This window comes from Sus scrofa, chromosome 13, assembly GCF_054392235.1.
Source record: "Sus scrofa isolate SSC_HxYL_T2T_F1_AM1 chromosome 13, Sscrofa_HxYL_maternal_Yorkshire_Landrace_v2.0, whole genome shotgun sequence".
NCBI lineage: Eukaryota > Metazoa > Chordata > Mammalia > Artiodactyla > Suidae > Sus > Sus scrofa.
In genome coordinates, this window is record NC_139395.1 from 39,221,404 (window position 1) to 39,242,004 (window position 20,601).

Consider the following 20,601-nt stretch of genomic DNA (forward strand, 5'->3'; position numbering starts at 1 on the left):
GTTAAGGATCATCTGATGTTGTCACTGCAGCAGCTTGAGTCACTGCTGTGGCACGGGTTTGATCCCTGGCCCAGGAACTTCCATAGGCTGTGAGTGTGGCCAATTTTTTTTTTTAACTAAAACAAATTTTTAAAGACTTAAGCAAAAGAGAATTTTATGGGTTCATGTAATGGAAAAGTCTAAGGGTGGTTCTCGGGCTTGAGTAGACCCAGGTGTTCAAAGTGTATCAATAGAATCCTAGCCCTTCTCACTGTAAGATCTGCTTTTTTTGAGAAGACCATAAATACCTTCCCAAGTGATGGCAGAGGTGGCCCAGGCAGCCCCCAGCTTTCATTCTGCCACCTAGCCAGTCCAGCAGAAAGGGAGCATCTCTTTCCAACAGCAGCTTGGACCTTGATTGGCAGGTATAAGTCATGTGACTGCCCCAGCCAGGCTTCCTAGAACATCATAGACTCAGTTGGGAAGGAGGGGGAGTGTCCCAAAGAAAAGAAATTCCTGTTGCCAGAAGAATGAGGGGCAAGGTAACCACTATCCCCCACCAATACCGTCGTGGACGCCCCCCCAGCTGCAGTGCTGAGCCCTGCAGTGCCAAGCTCCACAGCAGTTCCTTCCTGGGGGGTCAGCTGCTCAGAGAGCAGAGCAATGTGCAGGAGAGGCAGCCTGGGGAATATTTCTCTGCTACAGTCACAGTTCTTTTGTGCTTTCAAAATTATCAAATAAATCATAAGCCCAGAGGTTATGATTTCCAAGGACACAGTCTTTATTTTTTTTCTTTTCTGCTATATTATTCTAAATTCTAAAAATAGCTTTATAGGGTTTTTTAAATAAAAATGACAGATACTTGTTGTAATGAGTTAAAATGCTATAGGAAAATTCACTGAAGAGAACCAGTGGCTCACCACATGGGGTGCCTGTGACCAGCATGTGTGCATGGCTGAGCTCCCACTTTTGAATCCCTGCTCATGCACTTGGTCCTTTGGGCCATAGCCTAATTCTCACTGAAGCTAGATTTACTCACTTATAAAAAATGGGACTTATCCTTCCAGAGCTGTCATAAGAAACCATTGAGCCCTTGTTGTCCCAGACACTGTATTGCTTGTGTTACAGCATCTAATCCTCGAAAGAGCCCTATAAGGTGGTTACTGTCATCATCCTTGTCTCATAGATGAAGAAACTGAGGCTTCGGGGGATTAAGTAATTTCTCACGACCACATAGGCAGTAAATGCCAGAGCCTGGGCGAGTCCCAACCTGCCCCAGAACCCCTGCTCTGATCCACTGCTCTGGACTCTGTGAGAATTAAATAATGATTCAAGTAAAGTTTTGGCACAGTGTCTAAGATGGAGCAAGCACTCAAATTGTATTCATTTTCATTAATAGTAATGAAACTTGTAACAGTGTACTTTTATACAAAAGGATGACATATTCGGTCATTCTGTCTTACAGCTGCTTTTCTTCCTCAGTGAAGGCAAGCCTCTGATTGCTGTCTCATCTACCAAACCAGAGTGGAGGAAAGGAGGCTTGTCTTCTGCCCTTTGTCTACCTGCCTGTGCTTCACTTAGGGACCAGGCATGGGCTTTTCCATGGAGCAACTGGCCACTCCATTGGGGGTTTCTTTTCAATGTGAGGCTACTTTGAGGACTTTAAAATTTCATACTGCAGGCAAGGAGTGACATTGGTAAAACTTTCTGCAAGACGGACATCAGTGAGCCCAGCAATTCATAAATCCACAATTGTGGATATGTTTAACATGTAGCTGCCAACATATGCATTACAGAATTGCTTTTAGTAGCAAATGAAATGAACAAATTCAACGTCAAAAGACAAGACCAGTGACACACAAAACCTGCTATGTTTACACTATGGCAAACTCTGGGGCTACTAAAAATGTTGTGGGAAAGACTATTCAACAACATTAAAGTCATTCAGGAATATTAAATGAAAAAACTAGGTTTAAAACTGTTTTCGTCCACCACTTACTAGATTGTATTGAGTGTCCATTATGTACATTGGGATACAGTGGTTTAGGTACGTGGGATACAGGAGTGGAAACCTCTCTTCCATGAACTTATGCTCTATCGGAAACAGGAATTAGGTGACAAAGAAATTTAACAATTCTTAATTAACATATTAATGTACTGATTATCTTATAAGTAATGAATTATATAAAATTAAACATCAGGTACAGAGAAGAACTCTATAGAAATATGGGGAGAGAGACAAGAGAAATCCAGAGATGGGAGTAAGATGGTGGAATAGAAGGACTGGAGCTCATCTTCTCTCATAAAAACAACAAAATTACAACCAAATGCTGAACAACCTTCAACCAAATGGACTGGAAACTTTCAAAAAGATATCCTACTCCAGAAGACAAAGAGGAGGCCACATCAAGATGGTAGGAGAGGTGATTACACAATATTAGCAAACCCACACCTGCAAGATGGGAAGCCCACAGACTGGAAAGTAACTGTATCACAGAGACTCACCTACAGGAGTGAGAGTTCTGAGCCCCATGTCGGGTCCCCATGCCTGGGGATTTGGCATTGGGAGAAAGAGCCCCGGAGCATCTGGCATTGAAGGCCAGTGGGGCTGTGCACTGGAGCGCCATGGGACTGGGGGAAACACAGACCCCATTCTTGAAAGGTGCAGACATGCTTTCATGTGCACTGGGTCCCAGGGCAAAGTAGAGGCTACGTAGGAATTGCGTCAGACCTGACTTCAGTTCTTGGAGGATCTCCTGGGAAAACAGGGGTTGACTGTGGCTCATTGTGGGGGAAGGACATTGGAGGCAAAGTTCTTGGGAATATTCATCAGCATGTGTTCCTCTAGAGATGGCCATTTTGTGAAAATCTGGCCCCACCCATCAGCACTGAGAAGCCCAAGGCCAAACAATAATCCAGGTGAGATCACAGCCCCAACCATCAGTAAACAGGCTGCCTAAAGACCCCCCCCCAGGCACACAGCCACCTCTAATCTCACCCAGAGACAAAGCCCCACCCAACAGGGGGACAGGAATAAGCCCCACCTACCAGGGGGCAGGCATGAGTCCCTCCCATCAGGAAGCCTACAGCAAGCCCCCATAACAACTTCAGCCACAAGGGGGGCAGACATCAGAAGTAAGAGAGACTACAACTCTACTGTTGGCAAAAAGGAGGCCAAACCAAAAATCTATAAAAATTAAAAGGCAGAGAAGGGAACAAGAAAAAAAAATGAGAAAAACAGCTAAGTGATCTGGAGATTATCAGAAGGAAAAAGACTTTAAACTGATGATAGTGAAGATGATGAAGGACATTGGAAATAGACTAGAGGAAAAGATTGATAATTTACAGGAAACACTGAGCAAAGAAATACAAGATTTAAAACATAAGCAAACAGAGATGCAAAATACAATAACTGAAATAAAAAAAATCATTAGAAGCAACCAAAAGCAGAATACAGGAGGTAAAAGAAGGAATAAGCAAGGTGGAGGACAGACTAGTGGAAATCACTGATGCACAATGGAAAAGAGAAAAAAGATTGAAAAGAAATGAAGACAGTCTCAGAGAACTCTGGGACAACATTAAATGCACTGACATCTGTATTATAGGGGTGCCAGAAGGATAAGAGAAAGTTACAGAAGAAATATTCAAAGAGATAATAGCCAAAAAATTTCCTAACATGGGAAAGGAACCACTCACTCAAATCTAGGAAGCACAAGTACCATATAAAATAAACCCAAGGAGGAACACCCTGTGACACATATTAATCAAACTGACCAAAATTAAAGACAAAGAGAAAATATTGAAAGCAGCTAGGGAAAAGAAACAACATACAAGGGAACCCCGATAAGGGGTTATCAGCAGATTTTTTCAGCAGAAACTCTGCAGTCCAGAAGGGAGTGGTACAATATACTTAAAGTGATGAAAGGAAAAAACCTCCAACCAAGATTACTTTACCCAGCAAGGCTGTCATTCAGATTTGAAGGAGAAATCAAAAGCTTTACAGATAAGCAAAAGCTAAGAGAATTCGGCACCACTAAACCAGCTTTACAACAAATACTAAAGAACCTGTCTAGGTGGAAAAGAAAAGTCCACAAATAGAAACAAAAATAACACAAATGACAAGGCTCACCAGTAAAGGCATATATACAGTAAAGGCAGGAAGTCATCCATGCACAAATATGCTACCAAAATCAGAAGTTGTGAGAAGAGGAGGGTACAAATCCAGGACACTGGAGATGCATTTGAATTAAGAGAACAACAACTTAAAACAATCTCATATATATATCAAAACTTCAAGATAATTGCAAACCAAAAATCTAGGATGGGTACACACACAAGAAAAATCAACTCAAATACAACACTAAAGATGTCATCAAACCACAAGAAAGAACAAAAGAAGGGAAGAAAAAAGAGCAACAACAACAAAAAAATCCAAAACAGTTAATTAAAATGGCAATAAGAACATACATATCAATAATTACCTTAAATGTAAATGAACTAAATGCCCCCACCAAAAGACATAGGCTGGCCGAATTGATACAAAACAAGTTCCATGTATATGCTGTCTTCAAGAGAGCCACTTCACTTCTAGGGACACATACAAATTGAAAGTGAGAGGATGGAAGAAAATATTCCACACAAATGGGAATCAAAAGAAAGCTGGAGTAGCAATACTCAGACAAAATAGACTTTAAAATAAAGAATATTATAAGACAAGGAAGGACATTACATAATGATCAAAGGATCAATCCAAGAAGAAGATATAACAATTATAAATATATATGGACCCAACATAGGATCACCTCAATATATAAGGCAACTGCCAACAACCTTAAAAGGAGAAACTGACAATAATACAAACATAGTAGGGGACTTTAACACCCCACTTACAGCAATGGACAGGTCATCCAGTCAGAAAATCAACAAGAAAACACAGGGCTTAAATGAAGCATTAGACCAGATGGACTCAATAGATATTTATAGGACATTCCATCCAAAAGCAGCAGAATATACATTCTTCTCAAGTGCACATGGAATGTTCTCTAGGATTGATCACATTATGGGCCACAAATCAAGCCTCAGTAATTTTAAGAAAATTGAAATCATATCAAGCATCTTTTCTGACCACAACACTATATGACCAGAAATCAACAAGAAAAAACTACAAAAAACACAAACACGTGGAGACTAAACAACATGCTACTAAACAGCCAATGGGTCACCGAAGAAATCAAAGAGGAAATTAAAAAATACCTAGAAGCAAATGACAACACTCCCAAACTTATGGGATGAAGCAAAAGCAGTTCTAAGAGGGACGTTTATAACAATACAGGCCTACCTCAGGGAACAAGAAAAAGCTCAAGTAAAAAACCTAACTTTACATCTAAAGCAGCTAGAGGGAAAATAATAGACAAGACCTAAAGTTAGCAAAAGGACAGAAATCATAACAGAGCAGAAATCAATGAAATAGAAATGAAGAAAACCGTAGAAAAGATCAATGAAACTAAAAGCTGGTTCTTTGAAAAGATCAACAAGATCAATAAGCCCTTAGCCAGACTTATCAAGAAAAAGAGAGAGGACTCAAATCAATAAAATTAGAAATGAAAAAGGAGAAGTTACAATGGACATCACAGAAATACAAAGTGTCATAAGAGACTACTACAAGCAACTATATGCCAATAAAATGGAAAACCTAGACAAAATGGACAAATTCTGAGAAAAGTACAATCTTCCAAGACTAAACCAAGATGAAATAGAAAAGATGAATGTGCCAATCACAAGTATTAAAATTGAAACTGTGATTTAAAAACTTCCAACAAACAAAAGTCCAGGACCAGATGGCTTCACAGGCGAATTCTGTCAAACATTTAGAGAAGAACTAACACCTATTATTCTGAAACTATTCCAAAAAATTGCAGAGGAAGGAACACTTCCAAACTCATTCTATGAGGCCACCATCACCCTGATACCAAAACCAGACAAAGATACCACATAAAAAGAAAACTAGAGCCAATTTCATTGATGAACATAGATGAAAAAATCCTCAACAAAATACTAGCAAACTGCATCCAACAATACATTAAAAGGATTGTACATCATGGTCAAGTGGGATTTATCCCAGGGATGCAAGGATTCTTCAATATCTGCAAATCCATCAGTGTGATACACCACATTAACAAACTGAAGAATAAAAACCATATGATCCTCTCAATAGATGCAGAAAAAACCTTTGACAAAATCCAACACCCGTTTCTGAAAAAAACCCTTCAGAAAGTGGGCATAGAGGGAAACTATCTCAACATAATAAAGGCCATATATGAAAAACCCAAGCTAACATCATTCTCAATGGTGAAAAGCTGAAGGAATTCCTGCTGAGATCAGGAATGAGACAAAGATGTCCACTCTTTTCACTACTCTTCAACATAGTTTTGGAAGTCCTAGCCACAGCAGTCAGAGAAGAAAAAGAAATAAAAGGAATCCAAATTGGAAAGGAAGAAGTAAAACTATCACTGTTTGCAGATGACATGATACTATACCTAGAAAATCCTAAAGACACTACCAGAAAACTGTTAGAGCTCATCAATGAATTTGGCAAAATCACAGGATACAGAATTAATACACAGAAATTGATGGTATTTCTATCTACTAACAATGAAGAATCAGAAAGAGAAATTAGGGAAACAATCCCACTTCCATCTCATCAAAAAGAATAAAATACTTAGGAATAAACCTACCTAAAGAGCCAAAATACCTGTACTCTGAAAACTATAAGATGCTGATGAAAGAAATAGAAGAGGACATAAACAGATGGAAAGACATACCATGCTCTTGGATTGGAAAAAATAACATTATCAAAATGACTATACTACCCAAGGCAATCTACAGATTGAGTGCAATCCCTATCAAATTTCTAAGGACAGTTTTCACAGAACTAGAACTAAATAGAACAGAAGACCCAGAATAGCCAAAGCCATCCATCTAGGAAAGAAAAATGGAGCTGGAGGAATCAGGTGCCCTGGCTTCAGACTATACTACAAAGCTACAGTCATCTAAACCATATGGTACTGGCACAGAGACAGAAATAGAGATCCATGGAACAGGATAGAAAGCCCAGAATTAAACCCATGCACCTATAGTCAACTAATCTATGACAAAGGAGGCAAGAATACACAATGGAAAAAAAGACACCCCCTTCAATAAGTGGTGCTGGGAAAACTGGACAGCTACATGGAAAAGAATGAAATTAGAACCCTTCCTAACACCATACACAAAAATAAACTCAAAATGGATTAAAGACCTAAATATAAGACTGGATACTATACAACTCTTAGAGAAAAACATAGGCCAAACACTCTCCAACATAAACCACAGCAATATCTTCTCAGAACCATCTCCTAGAGTAATGACAAGAAAAACAAAAATAAACAAATGGGACTTAATTAAACTAAAAAGTTTCTGCACAGCAAAGGAAACCCTAAACAAAATGAAAAGAGAACCCACAGAATGGGAGAAATATTTGCAAATGAATTGACTGATAAGGGATTAATCTCCAAAATTTATAAACACCTTCTGCAGCTCAACACCAAAAAAACAAACAAACTCCATCAAAAAATGGGCAGAAGATCTAAACAGACAATTCCCCAAAGACGACATACAGTTGGCCAAGAAGCACATGGAAAGATGTTCAACATCACTCATTATTAGAGAAATACAAATCAAAATTAGTATGAGGTACCACTTTACACCAGCCAGAATGGCCATCATCCAAAAGTCTACAAACACTAAATGCTGGCAAGAGTGTGGAGAAAAGGGAACCATCATACACTGTTGGTAGGAATGTAAACTGGTGCAACCACTGTGGAAAACAGTATGGAGATGCCTCGGAAAACTCAAAGCAGAATTACCATTTGATCCAGCAATCCCACTCCTGGGCATCTATCCAGAGAAAACCGTGACTTGAAAAGGTACATGTACTCCAATGTTCATGGCAGCACTATATACAACAGCCATGACATGGAAACAACCTAAATGTCCATTGACAGAGGAGTGGATAAGGAAGATGTGGTACATATATACAATGGAATATTACTCAGCCATTAAAACGAACGAAATAACAGCATTGCGGCAGCATGGATGGACATAAAAATTATCATGCTAAGTGAAGTCAGTCAGACAGTAAGACTCCAACATCATATGCTATCACTTACATGTGGAATCTAAAAAAAGGACACAATGAACTTCTTTGCAGACGAGATACTGACTCATAGACTTTGAAAAACTTATGGTTTCCAAATGAGACAGGTTGGAGGTGGGGGGATGTGCAGGGGGTTTGGGATGGAAACGCTATATAATTGGGTTGTGATGATCATTTTACAACTATAAATGTAACAAAATTCATTGAGTAATTTAAAAAAAAAAGAGGAGTTCCCGTCGTGGCGCAGTGGTTAACGAATCCGACTAGGAACCATGAGGTTGCGGGTTCGGTCCCTGCCCTTGCTCAGTGGGTTAATGATCCGGCGTTGCCGTGAGCTGTGGTGTAGGTTGCAGACACGGCTCGGATCCTGCGTTGCTGTGGCTCTGGCGTAGGCCGGCGGCTACAGCTCCAATTAGACCCCTGGCCTGGGAACCTCCATATGCCGCAGAAGCGGCCCAAAGAAATAGCAAAAAAAAAAAAAGAGAGACAAAAAAAAAAAAAATTAAAAAAAATTAAAAAAAAGAAATATGGGGAGCAAAAGTGGGAGTAAGTGCATTGAAGATATGTTGGCAGGGTGGTGGTAATTTTTAAGGCAGTCAGGGAAGGACTCCCAAGTTTGAAAGCCAGGCAACTGGCAGGCGTGGCTTTGGGGTACATGGGTAGGATCTGGTGGGCAGGCATGTGAAGTCTTCCCCAGCTAAACAAGGAGGGCTTCACTGCAGGGTGGTAATCCCTATATTGAAGTCCCAGTCCTCAAGCAGACTGTTCAATATTATTATAGAACGGGTTATTTTTGATCTAGAACAAAGCATCCCTGGACTAGCTACCCATTTGTATGGGAATAGGGATGGGGGCCTAGAGGCCTCAATGTTGACTATATGATTATTAAATTAGCCTTCAGAATACTATGTCATAATCCAGTCCTGCTCTCTTGGCACCAACCAACTTTGTTTTTCCTATGAGTCTGCTGCTTTTTTGTTTTATTCACTAGTTTGTTGTATTTTCTAGATTCTACATGTAAGTGTTATCATACTGTATCTGACTTATTTTACTTAGCATAATGCTCTCCAAGGTCATCCATGTTGCTGCAGATGGCAAAGTTTCATTCTTTTTTATGGCTGAGTATTCAGCAAACAACTTTAAACTGGACCTCTGTGTCTATGAGTCCCAGCCCTTCTGCTTGTTTTGCAGGACAGTGTTCTCTCTGTTACTTTTATGCTGTCACTCACTTTCAGTTTTCCAGAAATCTGTCAAAATCTCTGATTCTTGCCTCACCTCCATTCTCCATTTCTATAGATTTTTTTCCCTTTGGATATCTTCTCACACTTCACTGGCATCTGGGGAGGAAGTGCAGCTAAATGTATATGTGTTCGTTCCTCCACTGAATTAGAAGTATTTATATTCATTTTGCTTTTCTGAACTTCTAAAGCAGTATGCATTGTTACACTCATAAACAAGAAAAATAACAACAGAAGCTTTTCTTAAAATGGGAGGAGTTTAGACATATGTTCTTATCAGGCAGAAAAGAGAAGAATCACGTCAGTGTTTTGTACCCAGCGTGATAGCACTGACCAGGAAACTGCTTTCCCACAGTGCTTCAGGCTGAACAAGAGGCTGCAGAATTTTGCCCTGGAGCTCAATGTTTCACTTGTGTTTTTTATTTTCCCAAGCTGAGTTAGAAATGTTTTTGTTTGATTGGTTCCTTCGTTTTGTTTGTTTGTTTTTGTCTTTTTGCCTTTTCTAGGGCCAATTCCTGCAGCATATGGAGGTTCCCAGGCTAGGGGTCTAATCAGAGCTGTAGCCACCAGCCTACACCACAGCCACAGCAACGCAGGATCAGAGCCATGTCTGCGACCTACACCACAGCTCAGGGCAACGCTGGATCCTTAACCCTGAGCAAGGCCAGGGATCGAACCTGAAACCTCATGGTTCCTAGTTGGATTCGTTAACCACTGTGCCACGACGGGAACTCCTGAATTAGAAATGTTAATGCAGTAAATGTTAAATATAAAGCTTGCTATTAAATGTGTCAGCTAGTGGCTTCAAATGGCGAGCATTTGTCAGCTTGCTCTTTGGATGGGCTTAGGTGCACAGTTCTGCTGGTCTTACTTAGGGTCACTCATACACCTCCAGGAAACTGGCAGTCAGTGACCTTACTTACCTGTCTAGGAGTTGGCTGGCTATTGGCTGGGGTAAGAGGGGTGGTTAGGCTAAGTGCCTTTCATCATCCCACAGGCTATCTTAGGCTTGTTCACATGACGACGGGTTGCAGGGCTTCTCCAAGCAGCAAGAGAGGAAGCTTCCAGGCTTAGGACTTACACAGCATCACTTCCACCAGTCTCCATGGTCAAAGCATGTCACAAGGCCATCCCAGGTCCAAGGAGTAGAGAAATAACACTCCACCTCTTGATGGAAGGAGCTGCAAAGTATTGTGGCAACTCTTCCAATCTACCATTTCGTAGTTCTGTTCTTTAATTCTAATTTTCTGTTTTCTAACTCTGTGTTGTCCTCAGGGTTCTAAGGACCCAGTCTCTGGAATGGTTCTACAGTAATGTGAAGAGCCGCTTCAAACGCTTTGGAAGCGCCAAGGTCTTGAAGAACCTGTACAGGAAACACCGGCTGGAGAGCGGAGTGTGTTTTGACATCCTGGGTATGCCGACTGTGGGCTATGTGGGAGCCTTTGCGGGGCTGGTGGGGTAGAAGGACACTTTGCTTGGAGGCCCTGTACACTATGGAAAACTCACCTGGGACAGAAAGAGTGCCTTAAATATCTGGTTCTAGTGAGGAGCAGAAATAAAAGGACAGGAGTTTCCGTCTTAGCTCAGCGGTAACGATTCCAACTAGGCTCCATGAGAATGCAGGTTTGATCCCTGGCCTCACTCACTGGGTTAAGGATCCGGTGTTGCCATGAGCTGTGGTGTAGGTTACAGACACAGCTCGGATCTCGTGTTGCTGTGGCTGTGGTGTAGGCTGGCAGCTACAGCTCCGATTTGATCTCTAGCCTGGGAACTTCCATATGCCTCGGGTGCAGGCCAAAAAAAAAAAAAAAAAAGAAATAGAAGGACATACACCAAAGATTCTGTTAAGTTTTGAGTCTTTTGATTCCGGCATCTCCACAGGGCTGGATATTGGCAGCTGGGAGGATGAAAGCATTTCTACATATTATGGACAATTTTTTTCTTTAGCTACACTGATTTTTTTTTAAGTTTTATTGAATTGTAGTTGATTTACTATGTTGTGATTATTTCTGCTGTACAACAAAGTGATTCAATTACACATATACACAACCCATCCTTTTTCAGATTCTTTTCCTGTATAGATTATCACAAAATATTGGATAGAGTTCCCTGAGCTATACAGCAGGTCTCTATTGGCCAGTCATTCCATATACTATTGTGGACATTTTAATTCTAAATCCCTAGAAGCTAAAGATTCTTGATCACCTTTCCCTAATGATTAAGACATTGGCAAGTCACTAGGTCTGCGATCAGAGGATATGCATGGGCCCCTGCTCCCCTTCCTTCCTACCCCCAAATCCTTTTCACATCAGGCCCAGAATTTGATGCAATGGGAGAGTTAGAAACATCTCAGCTTCTTCCCAGGAAGCTTGAAGGATGAATTCTACCTATGTCTTTAAAATAACCAATGTAGTTAGAATGAGAAATTATATTCTTTATTTTTCTTAGACCAGCCAGTAGAAAGAAATGGTTGTCAGAATATGAACAGCATGTCCTTCCAAAAAAAGGCTGTTTTTTCTATCTAGAGACAGATTTTTTTCATCACTTTGCTGACACAGGTAAATGCTTTTTAATCCATAGGAAAGAAAAAACAAAAACAAAAAACAAAACCTTATCCATCTCATTTGGAGCTTTTTCACCATCATTATTTTATATTGTTGTATTCTCAATAAAGTCTTTGGTTGTGTCTTATCTAAAAATATGCCAGCCACTGAGACAAGGGGGAAATAGGATGGGAGCCTTAAATACGGAGAATCATTAGGGCCTTTTGTGATAGTTGTTAGAATCTCTGTCTTTCAAACCACTCAGGAAGCCTATAGCCAAGAGAGCAGAGCCCAAGGTTTCAACATATTATTTTGATCTTCTCTTTGCTGATTTTTCTAAAAACGTTTCTCTAGGAATGAAGGCCAAAAGAAATACAGCTTAAAAGTAATCCCATTAAGAGTAGGTTTTCAAGCCAAAGCACTCCCTCAGGAAAGTTCCAGAAAAGCATTGGCTCACTCATTTGCATCCCATCCTTGCTCTCTTCATCCTTGGGTGTGCTTCATGTACCCTCTGCATGCCACCACAGTCACGTCACATAGGTGTCCTCCACTGCTTCCTGTAGAACGATGGGGAAGAGCAAACACACTGAGAGAACCCTGTAAACGGAGCACAACCCAAGTCTCCTTCTGTTTCTCCCTCGGGCCCCACAGGTGGAACAGGGGGACAAGAATTCCAAGTGGGCCAGCAAAAGGCTTTGAAATGTTCAAGAGTCACTTTCAAAGGCAAATTATTTGCTGGAATAACTGCCATGAATGAAACAGACTTAGGTCCTGGGCTATGATTCACCACATCTTTCATCACATTATCATTCAGGTGATGGTTTACGAAGCTGCTCTCCTGCTGGACTGGGGGGAGGCGATAGCTTCTTTGTGTTCCCAAAGTGCTGGCACATCTTAGGTCCTCAATGTTGCACAATTCCACCTTCCAAGCATTTTGTGGGTACCATGACACTTCATAAAAGTATGGAGTCAGCAGCTTTAATATGATTTGTATCTCCATTTAAACTAAGATTTCATTTTCATCAACGTGAAGACAAGCAGGCAGGAGACAGTTTTTGAGATTATGCTCAAATCTGTAATGCCATGACCATAAAACAATGAGATTTAATCTATATACCACCTAAAAAATTGAATTATGCCTCAAGTGTGGAGAAGTCTTCCAGTGCTTAAGTAGCTTCCTGGTTATGCTGGACAACTGGGGAGTCACTGGCCTTGGCATCTACTCATCACCCAACACCTTGGTGTGGTTGTCAGCTGCCATTCTTGATCCCGACAACACACTAGAATCAACCTAAGGAGCTTTGAAAAAACTCAGTGCAAGATTCTCTTCCACCCCCAGTCAATTACTTCTGAATCTCTGGAGGTGGGCCCAGGACAGATATTTTTTTTAAAGCTCTCTGGGTTATTTTAAGACACAGCCAAGACTGAAAGCCTCAGCTAGAATTTCACTATAATTTGTATGGCAAGAGTTTTGACTAAGATGGTTCCATCTTCAGCTCCACCGGAGGGTACTTAGTTTCAGAATTTTGATCGTCAGAACATAATCTATAGCGTGCAAAGCATGTGCTTTGCTCCAGGACTCTCAGTATAAAACTCCTATTACCTACAAAACATCTCCATTGCCTAGACCAGTGTAATTTGCTGTTTAAAAAAAAACCCTCAGTCCATTGATAATTCACTGAGTTCACAGAATCTTATGGGTCACTCATCACATGCACCCCTGGCACAGCCATCAGTCCCTCCCCACTTCTCCCCGGCTCACCTACTCCTCCTGCAGCCCACGTCAGATGACCGGGCTGGGCCTAAAAAGAGACCCATTCATTTTGTCAGATAAATCTAAGATGTATAAGCATTCATTGAACACCTGGTTTAAGAATTGGGGGTGTCAAGATGGGCAAGACCTTGCCATCTCAGAGCCAACATTCCAGTGGAGAAGTCAGATAAATAAGTAAATAGATTTATAAAAATCATCTTGTCTAATGAGGTAACACATGCTCCCGTGGTTTATCTGATAGATTGAGCATGACATTTTTAATAGTTATCCTAAAAGAAAGGCAGTACATGAAAAGATCAGAGTAACCCTTATTAATAGACTTAATCTCTAGACAATTTAACGATTAATTCATACTTTTATGTATTATTGGATAAATGAGATGGGTAAGATAAGCCCCGCTTTTATTAATTAACAATTAACGTTAACATCTATCTTTAACACAATCCTTGGAAAGGTCTCTGACACCTTTCATCTAATTTGACTGACAAACATGGTCTTTTGAAAAATGCTGAGTCACGTGAAATTGGAGGTTCCTCCAGCACATAAAAGATGTGACCTGATGTCGTCTGGCTGCTGTGTCAGTGCTTTCCAGAACAGTTCAATTGCTTTCTGGCCTTGGAAAAATCCCATCATTCTAAATGGCCCAGAAGCCCCCACTTACGAATTTAAAGGGACACAGGGAAAGTTGTACTAGAAAATTTATAATCATGTAAACCCAGAGCCTGTCCTGGTCAGCGCAGTCTCCCAAAGATGTGTTTAGATCTTCTCCCCCCACCTCACAGTCCCCACCACCCTCCTCCTTGTCTCAGCAGACAGATCACCGCCTCCTTCACAGGGCAGGTCTGGTGCTCCTCCCCACCTGATCCCTGTCACCTTCCACAAAGGTCTCAAGGTCACTCAGTCCTTACTTTTAGCCTATTCAGCCTCCCTCTTAACTGGTTCCTTCCTATTGATTTGTAAACATGCCCAGTCTCTCTAGTTTCCTAAGCCCTTTTGGGACTACACTCCTCCACTTTGCCTGCCCTGCTTTTTCTCATCATGGGATCACTCCACAGGGTAGGCTGCACTCTGCTCTTCCTCAGTCAACACCCACCCTCTCCCTCTTCCAGGTTGTCCTCCCCACAGCAGCCAACATGCACTTTAAATGCACACACCTGACCACATCAGCTCTGTGGAGCCTTTACTAGCTTCGAGTGGCTTCAAGTTGGAACAAAGATTAGAGCACTGTTGTGGCCACCATGACCTTCGAGGTCTGCTTCCAGCCCACTTCACCCCAAGCTCCCGCTCCTCTCTGTAACCCACTGGGAAGGCCTCTGGTTTAGCTCTTCAGGTGTGCCTTGCTGTCCCCACTGCCTGTCCCTGTGCAAGCTGTTTGCTCTGCCCTGCATACCCTCCTACCTCCATACCCTTTTGGCTGGTTACTCACCACCTAGGTCAGCCTTCCCTGCCAAATACTTTCCCTATTCTGTGAACCACTCAGTCAGAGCCCTCAGCATATCTGTAATTTTATATTTATTTCTGTAAAGCTTTGGTTAATGAATTCTCCTCCTCTAGGCTATCAAGGTTGTCAGGGCTGCAAGGATTTTGGGCTTTGCTCACCAGTGCACCCTAACATCCAGCCCAGAGCCAGACATCTACTAGAGTCTCATGGAATATTTTCTGGATGAATGAATGGATGCTGTGCCAAAGTGAAATATTTGTACTTAGATGTATACAGCCTGAAAATGGGGGTGATGACTTATTATAAAGCCTTATTTTATAAGTGAGGAGATGGAGACCCAGGAAGATAACGTCCTTACAGTCACGGAGCTAGAATAAATGGACTTCAGGCCTTTTGAAAGGCTGGTCACAGAGGTTTGTCTATGGTCCGACCAAATCACTGTGGCAGGCTGTAAATTAACAGCCTATTTCATAAAGTTGATGGCCTGCTAACCCACTGCAGATGCCTTAGAGTTCCCACATGCCAGCCCCATGCAGCCCATCCAAGGAAGCACAGACTGTGATACATGTATCGAAGGCCTACAGCTGAGTTTGATTGGTGTCAGTGGCATTTCCCCCTTTTGAGCTAAGACATGTAGACCCACAGTTACTCTCCTGGTTCTGTCAAAGATTGTTTTCCATCAACATCCAATTCAGTAATTTTTTTATGAGCCCCCAGCCATCTAGGTGCTGTCTTGGGCACTGGAGATACAATACAGTGATTTTAAAAGGAAGAGGCCATCAACCATATTTCCACACCTTCAAAGATTTCATTTGATGAATTAATATGTGAACACAGATTCCTAACTTAAAAAGATTTTAGCCAACTGTTCTTCCAGCCTGGAACTAAGACTAGGGTGTGTGTTCAATTGAGAGAAGGCCAGGAAAGAGGCAGGGGCCTTAAAAGATCAAATGGCATGGCTTACCTTGTCTTGCTCTGGGTTTGTTTCTGTTAACTCCTAATGACAGTTAACTCATTGGCCAAAGGCAATGGTTTGGAATGATACCATGGACGTCAGCTAAAGACCAGGCATGCAGTGTCCCATCACCCATCATGAGGAGAATTGTATCATCATCACAGTTTTTCTAGTAAGGAAGCCAAGTGTCTGAGAAGTTAGGTAACTTGATCAAAGTCACACAGGTCCAGGAAATGACTTCATATCTCATAGACTTTAATCTGATATTCCATGTTTGATTCCATACTGCCTCCAGAGAAGCTCTGGAAGAAAGTGAGGGGTGGCAGCAACGCTATACCAGGAATCAGTATGAAAAAGAAAAATGTGATTGGTTAAAATCTGTAGCATTACTGTGGAACCTAGTGATTCCTTAAACCTTTTTGCAATCAAAGTGGATAACAGTGGTCTGCCATTTCAGTGATATGGAACATTGGGCTCTGAAGACCTTGGATAATCTTTCTCTCTCTCTCTCTCTCTCTCTCTCTCTCTCTCTCTCTCTCTCTCTCTCTGTCTCTCTCTCAGGAGGAAGCTTTTTTGAGGCAACCCTGGAGAATGAAGGCAGTATTTCAGGCAGTGACTCAACCTTTTACAGGCAGTCAGAAGGTAAGGATGCTTAATGAGAGTTTACGCATAATGGGTGGTTGGAGGACTAGAATCACATGCGGATGGTCAGGGTTCTCTGCTGCGCTATAACTGATGATGCAGCTCTGTTATTGTGTGTGAATCTCTCTGGGTCTTCTTGTTATCGCCATTTATGTGAATCTGTCGGCGAAAGAGGTGAGTATATCTAAGGTGTGACCTAGAGAAGTATATTCTCTATTAGCCACTAGACACTTAGGATCAACTAGTGTGTGTTTTCCTGGAATTAGAATATAACAATCAACATACTCACATGCGAAATTCATAGTAAAATATTCTTATAAAGAATGTACCACTTACTGATCAACTTTTACTTTTTTATACCAATATGATAGTCCCCTTAGAGCAGAGGTTAAAAGCAAAACAAACTTTTTCTTGTTTCAAACAAAACCATCTCTAAACACTCCCACTCCTTCTCCAAAGTACTGGGTATTGGTACTCCTGTAGCACCCACTGTGCTCTCGCGCTCCCTCTGTTCTCCCTTGGGCACCTTCTCATGACGATCCCATCCTCTTTCACCCTTGCACTTGGTACTTCTCACTGAGTTTTTACATGGCCTCGGAGCATCTCCGTCTGACTTCAGCCCAGAGTTCTAGACTCAGATCTCTGATGCATGGTCCTCAGTATCTGTAACTCCTCTAGGATCTTAACCCCAGCGTGTCTTTATCAAGCTCCTTGGCCGCTTAAATCCACCAGCAAGACGGATCTTTCCCTCAGTCCCCTTCCCTACTTCCACCCAGTCACCAAGTTCCTATCGGTTCTATTTCCAATCCTATCCTTTTCTTTCTATTCCAAGGTCTCTGGCCTGAGTACCTCCCTGCCCACAGCTCTCCTGTATTAATATTCATTTCGGTGACCATCTGTATCAACCAGGGTTCTCTAGAGTAACAGAACCAATAGGATATACACACATAACACACAGAGAGAGGTTCATTTCAGGGACCTGGCTCACACAATTGCAGGACCAGACAAGCCTGTAGAATAAGTCAGCAGGCGAGAAACTCAGGAAGGAGTTGATGCTTTAGTCTTGAGGCAGGATTTCTTTCCCCAGAAACCTCTGTTCTTGTTCTTGAGGCCTTTCCGCTGATTAGGTGAGGCCTACTCACATTTTCAAGGATAATCTCCTTTACTTAAAGTCAATTATTGTAACCACTGTGTGAACCACACCTATAAATTTTGCACTTGGGTTAGTGTTTGATTAGATAGCTGGGTGCTATAGCCTCACCAGGTTGACACATAAAACTAACTCATCTAACTGGTCCTCAAACTTCAGTCACTCTATCCTCTTATCCTTCCTCCACACCCCACCAGTTTTTCTCTCTGAAACACCAACTCAAGCCTTCACTTTTAGCCCAGACATTTCAGTGCTTCATTCCACCTCATCCCAAAATGATAAACATGGCTGCCAGAGCCTTTCTGGTGGCTCCAGGTTCTTCCTTTCCAGGCTCCTGTGGAAGCTTGTGACTGTCCCTGTCATAGAATCTCCCATCTGCTTCTTAGTTACATAGGTACCTGATCACCCAGCTCATCCATTGGAGCGTCAGTGGGGCCCTCATGGAGCCTAGCACTGGGGAGGTCTTGGTGCACTCTGATTCAACAAGAATTTGTGGGGCACCTCTTCTGTGAGAAATACTTTTTGATTGGTATCTTGAAGAAGCAAGATGGGAGATACACTGTCCATCTCCAGGAAGCATGGAGCTAAATTTTCCAGAATTTTATAGAAACACTGGGGAAGCTGTACAGTCAGCCACCCTGAGGGGTGCTGAGCCCTGTGCCGGGCTGCCCACCAGGTGGCTCTGGGAGGGCTGTCACAGCTGGCTTGCAATGTCCTCATCAGCTGCCTGGTGAGGTGGCTTTGGCTTTAACTGGGTTGGTTTGGGAGATTTTCTTATGTTTGCCAAGTGCTACTTTCTGACCACGTTGTGTCTTTAGAAGCCTAAGAAGCTGGAATTAAGTTTTTTAATTAAGGGATTGATTAATTAATGAATTAATATATTTACACCTTGTCTCAGCCTACCAAGAATCCAAGGCAGCTTTCAGGAGATTTGCATGTGTTAAATAATGCATGACTAGGAGATTATACATGGAAACAGGGTGTCAAAATTGGAAAAAGGAGACACAGGGCAGCAGCAGACCTCTGTTCTTGCACCTGATGTGAGTTGGGCTCTGTAGTAAATTAAGAGGAATGATAGAAATTCTCTCTTTCGCAAGAAACAAAAATTGAATATCTCCAGGAAGCAGAACTCTTCCCAGTACTTGGCTCCAAGTCCTTATCACCTGCAGAAGTCCTTTGACTTGGAGACACCTCCTCCCATTTGTTACCATATGCAAAAAATAGATTCACAAAATATATGATAGCATTATTTTAAAAATCATGTTAAAACTTTGTAGTTAAAATCACGGGATTTGGAGACAGAGTCCAAAATTCATATCTTAACTTTGTCTCACTGTGCAAACATGGGCAAGTTACTTGACCTCTCTGTGCTTCGGTTCACTCATCTATGAAATGGTGCTGACTCAATGGGTGGTTGTAAGGATCCACTGTGACAATGTATGAGACCCTCAGTCTGCAGCCCAGCACGTGGTGAGTCTCAGCAAGATTTGCCAGAGTTATTGATAGTATGGGTTTAGAGTCTAAAAAATTCCTCTATGGATTTTGTATTTGCATTAAACCATGAGCCCAGCCCTTAGAAGATTTCACAATTTTCCTTCCTATCATCACAATGATACATTATACGCACAAAAATAAAACATTATCTGAGAAAGCAGATGAAGAACCATGATTTCCTTATATTAAGTCCTTTGGTCAGTCGTCTTTAAGCCACACTTTGGAGCTGTGCTTAGAGCCTGGGCACAAGGTGACTGTACCAGCCTTGCTCTATGACAGTGACCTGTGGGAGGGGCAGAGGAGCAGAGCCTTTCTGGCTCTGATGGAAACAGGCCCACAACCTCCAATGGACATCCAGGCAAATAGGGGACAAAGGAGAGGCACTCTGAGAAGGTTTTCTTGAAGAAGAACCCTTGGGATCTTTGGGAAGCAGCTCAGTTATGAAGCAGGGGGCCGGGGCAGGAGGAAGATGATGGAGTCGTGAAGAGAGAATCACAGGTAATGGAGCAGAGGATGTGATGCACAGGTGGGAGACAGTGAGGCAGATGAGAGGGTAGGGGCTCGTGTGCAGGGAGCACAAGGAGCTGCTCTCAGGGCCTCCAAATACTGATGCAGAAGAGCTTCTAGGGGAACAATCATTAGCTTCCCTTGCCTTTCAGAAAGTGCTCTCTGTTCTGTTTCCTGTCTAGGACATAGCATGATGGACACACTGGCTGTCGCCCTCCGGGTGGCTGAAGAAGCCATCGAGGAAGCAATTTCCAAAGCAGAAGCCTATGGGGACAGCCTGGTACGCCTGACCTCCCATCTGGGGGAAGGTGGGGGTAGGGTCTTGGCTGCCAGTGTGGGGGGCGGCTGGGGGAAGTACAGGTGGTCAGGAAACCAACATTGTGATAGCCATTTTTTTTTCTCCTTTTCTGGCTGTCCCTCAGAATATGGAGTTCCTAGACTAGGATTAGATCTGAGCCACAGTTGTGACCTACCAACTGAGGCAACACCCGCTCCTTTAACCCACTGAGCTGGACTAGGGGTCAATTTTGAATCTTGGTGCCCCTGATCCCATTGTGCCGCAGTGGGAACTCCACAATAGCCATCCTTGACTAGAGAGGCGCCCAACCTCCCCCTGCATTTATGGTGAAGACTCCCAAGAAAGCGATTGCCAAACCTCTGAAATCACCATCACCCACAGCTCAC

The 20,601-nt window shown here is 42.3% G+C and overlaps 1 protein-coding gene and 1 long non-coding RNA gene across 9 annotated transcripts in view; one reads left to right on the forward strand and one right to left on the reverse strand.

Annotated features, from left to right (window-relative positions):
- The window catches only part of MYRIP (myosin VIIA and Rab interacting protein), a 210,016-nt gene that overhangs the window by 133,781 nt on the left and 55,634 nt on the right, over positions 1–20,601 (forward strand). For all 4 annotated transcript variants that reach the window (XR_014822290.1, XM_084986612.1, NM_001161754.1 and 1 more), the window contains 3 exon segments: positions 10,687–10,823; positions 16,686–16,766; positions 20,100–20,197. Coding sequence is in view for 3 of the 4 variants with exons in the window: in XM_084986612.1 (XP_084842738.1) it covers positions 10,687–10,823; positions 16,686–16,766; positions 20,100–20,197 (316 nt within the window). In the remaining variant the exon portion in view is untranslated.
- Positions 11,828–20,601, reverse strand: part of LOC110256427 (uncharacterized) — a 193,100-nt gene continuing 184,326 nt past the window's right edge. For 4 of the 5 annotated variants that reach the window (XR_014822802.1, XR_014822799.1, XR_002337915.2 and 1 more), the window contains one exon: positions 11,828–12,511. This is a non-coding gene — a long non-coding RNA (uncharacterized LOC110256427). The remainder of the gene's footprint in view (positions 12,512–20,601) is intronic. The other variant, XR_014822803.1, reaches the window with a different exon arrangement.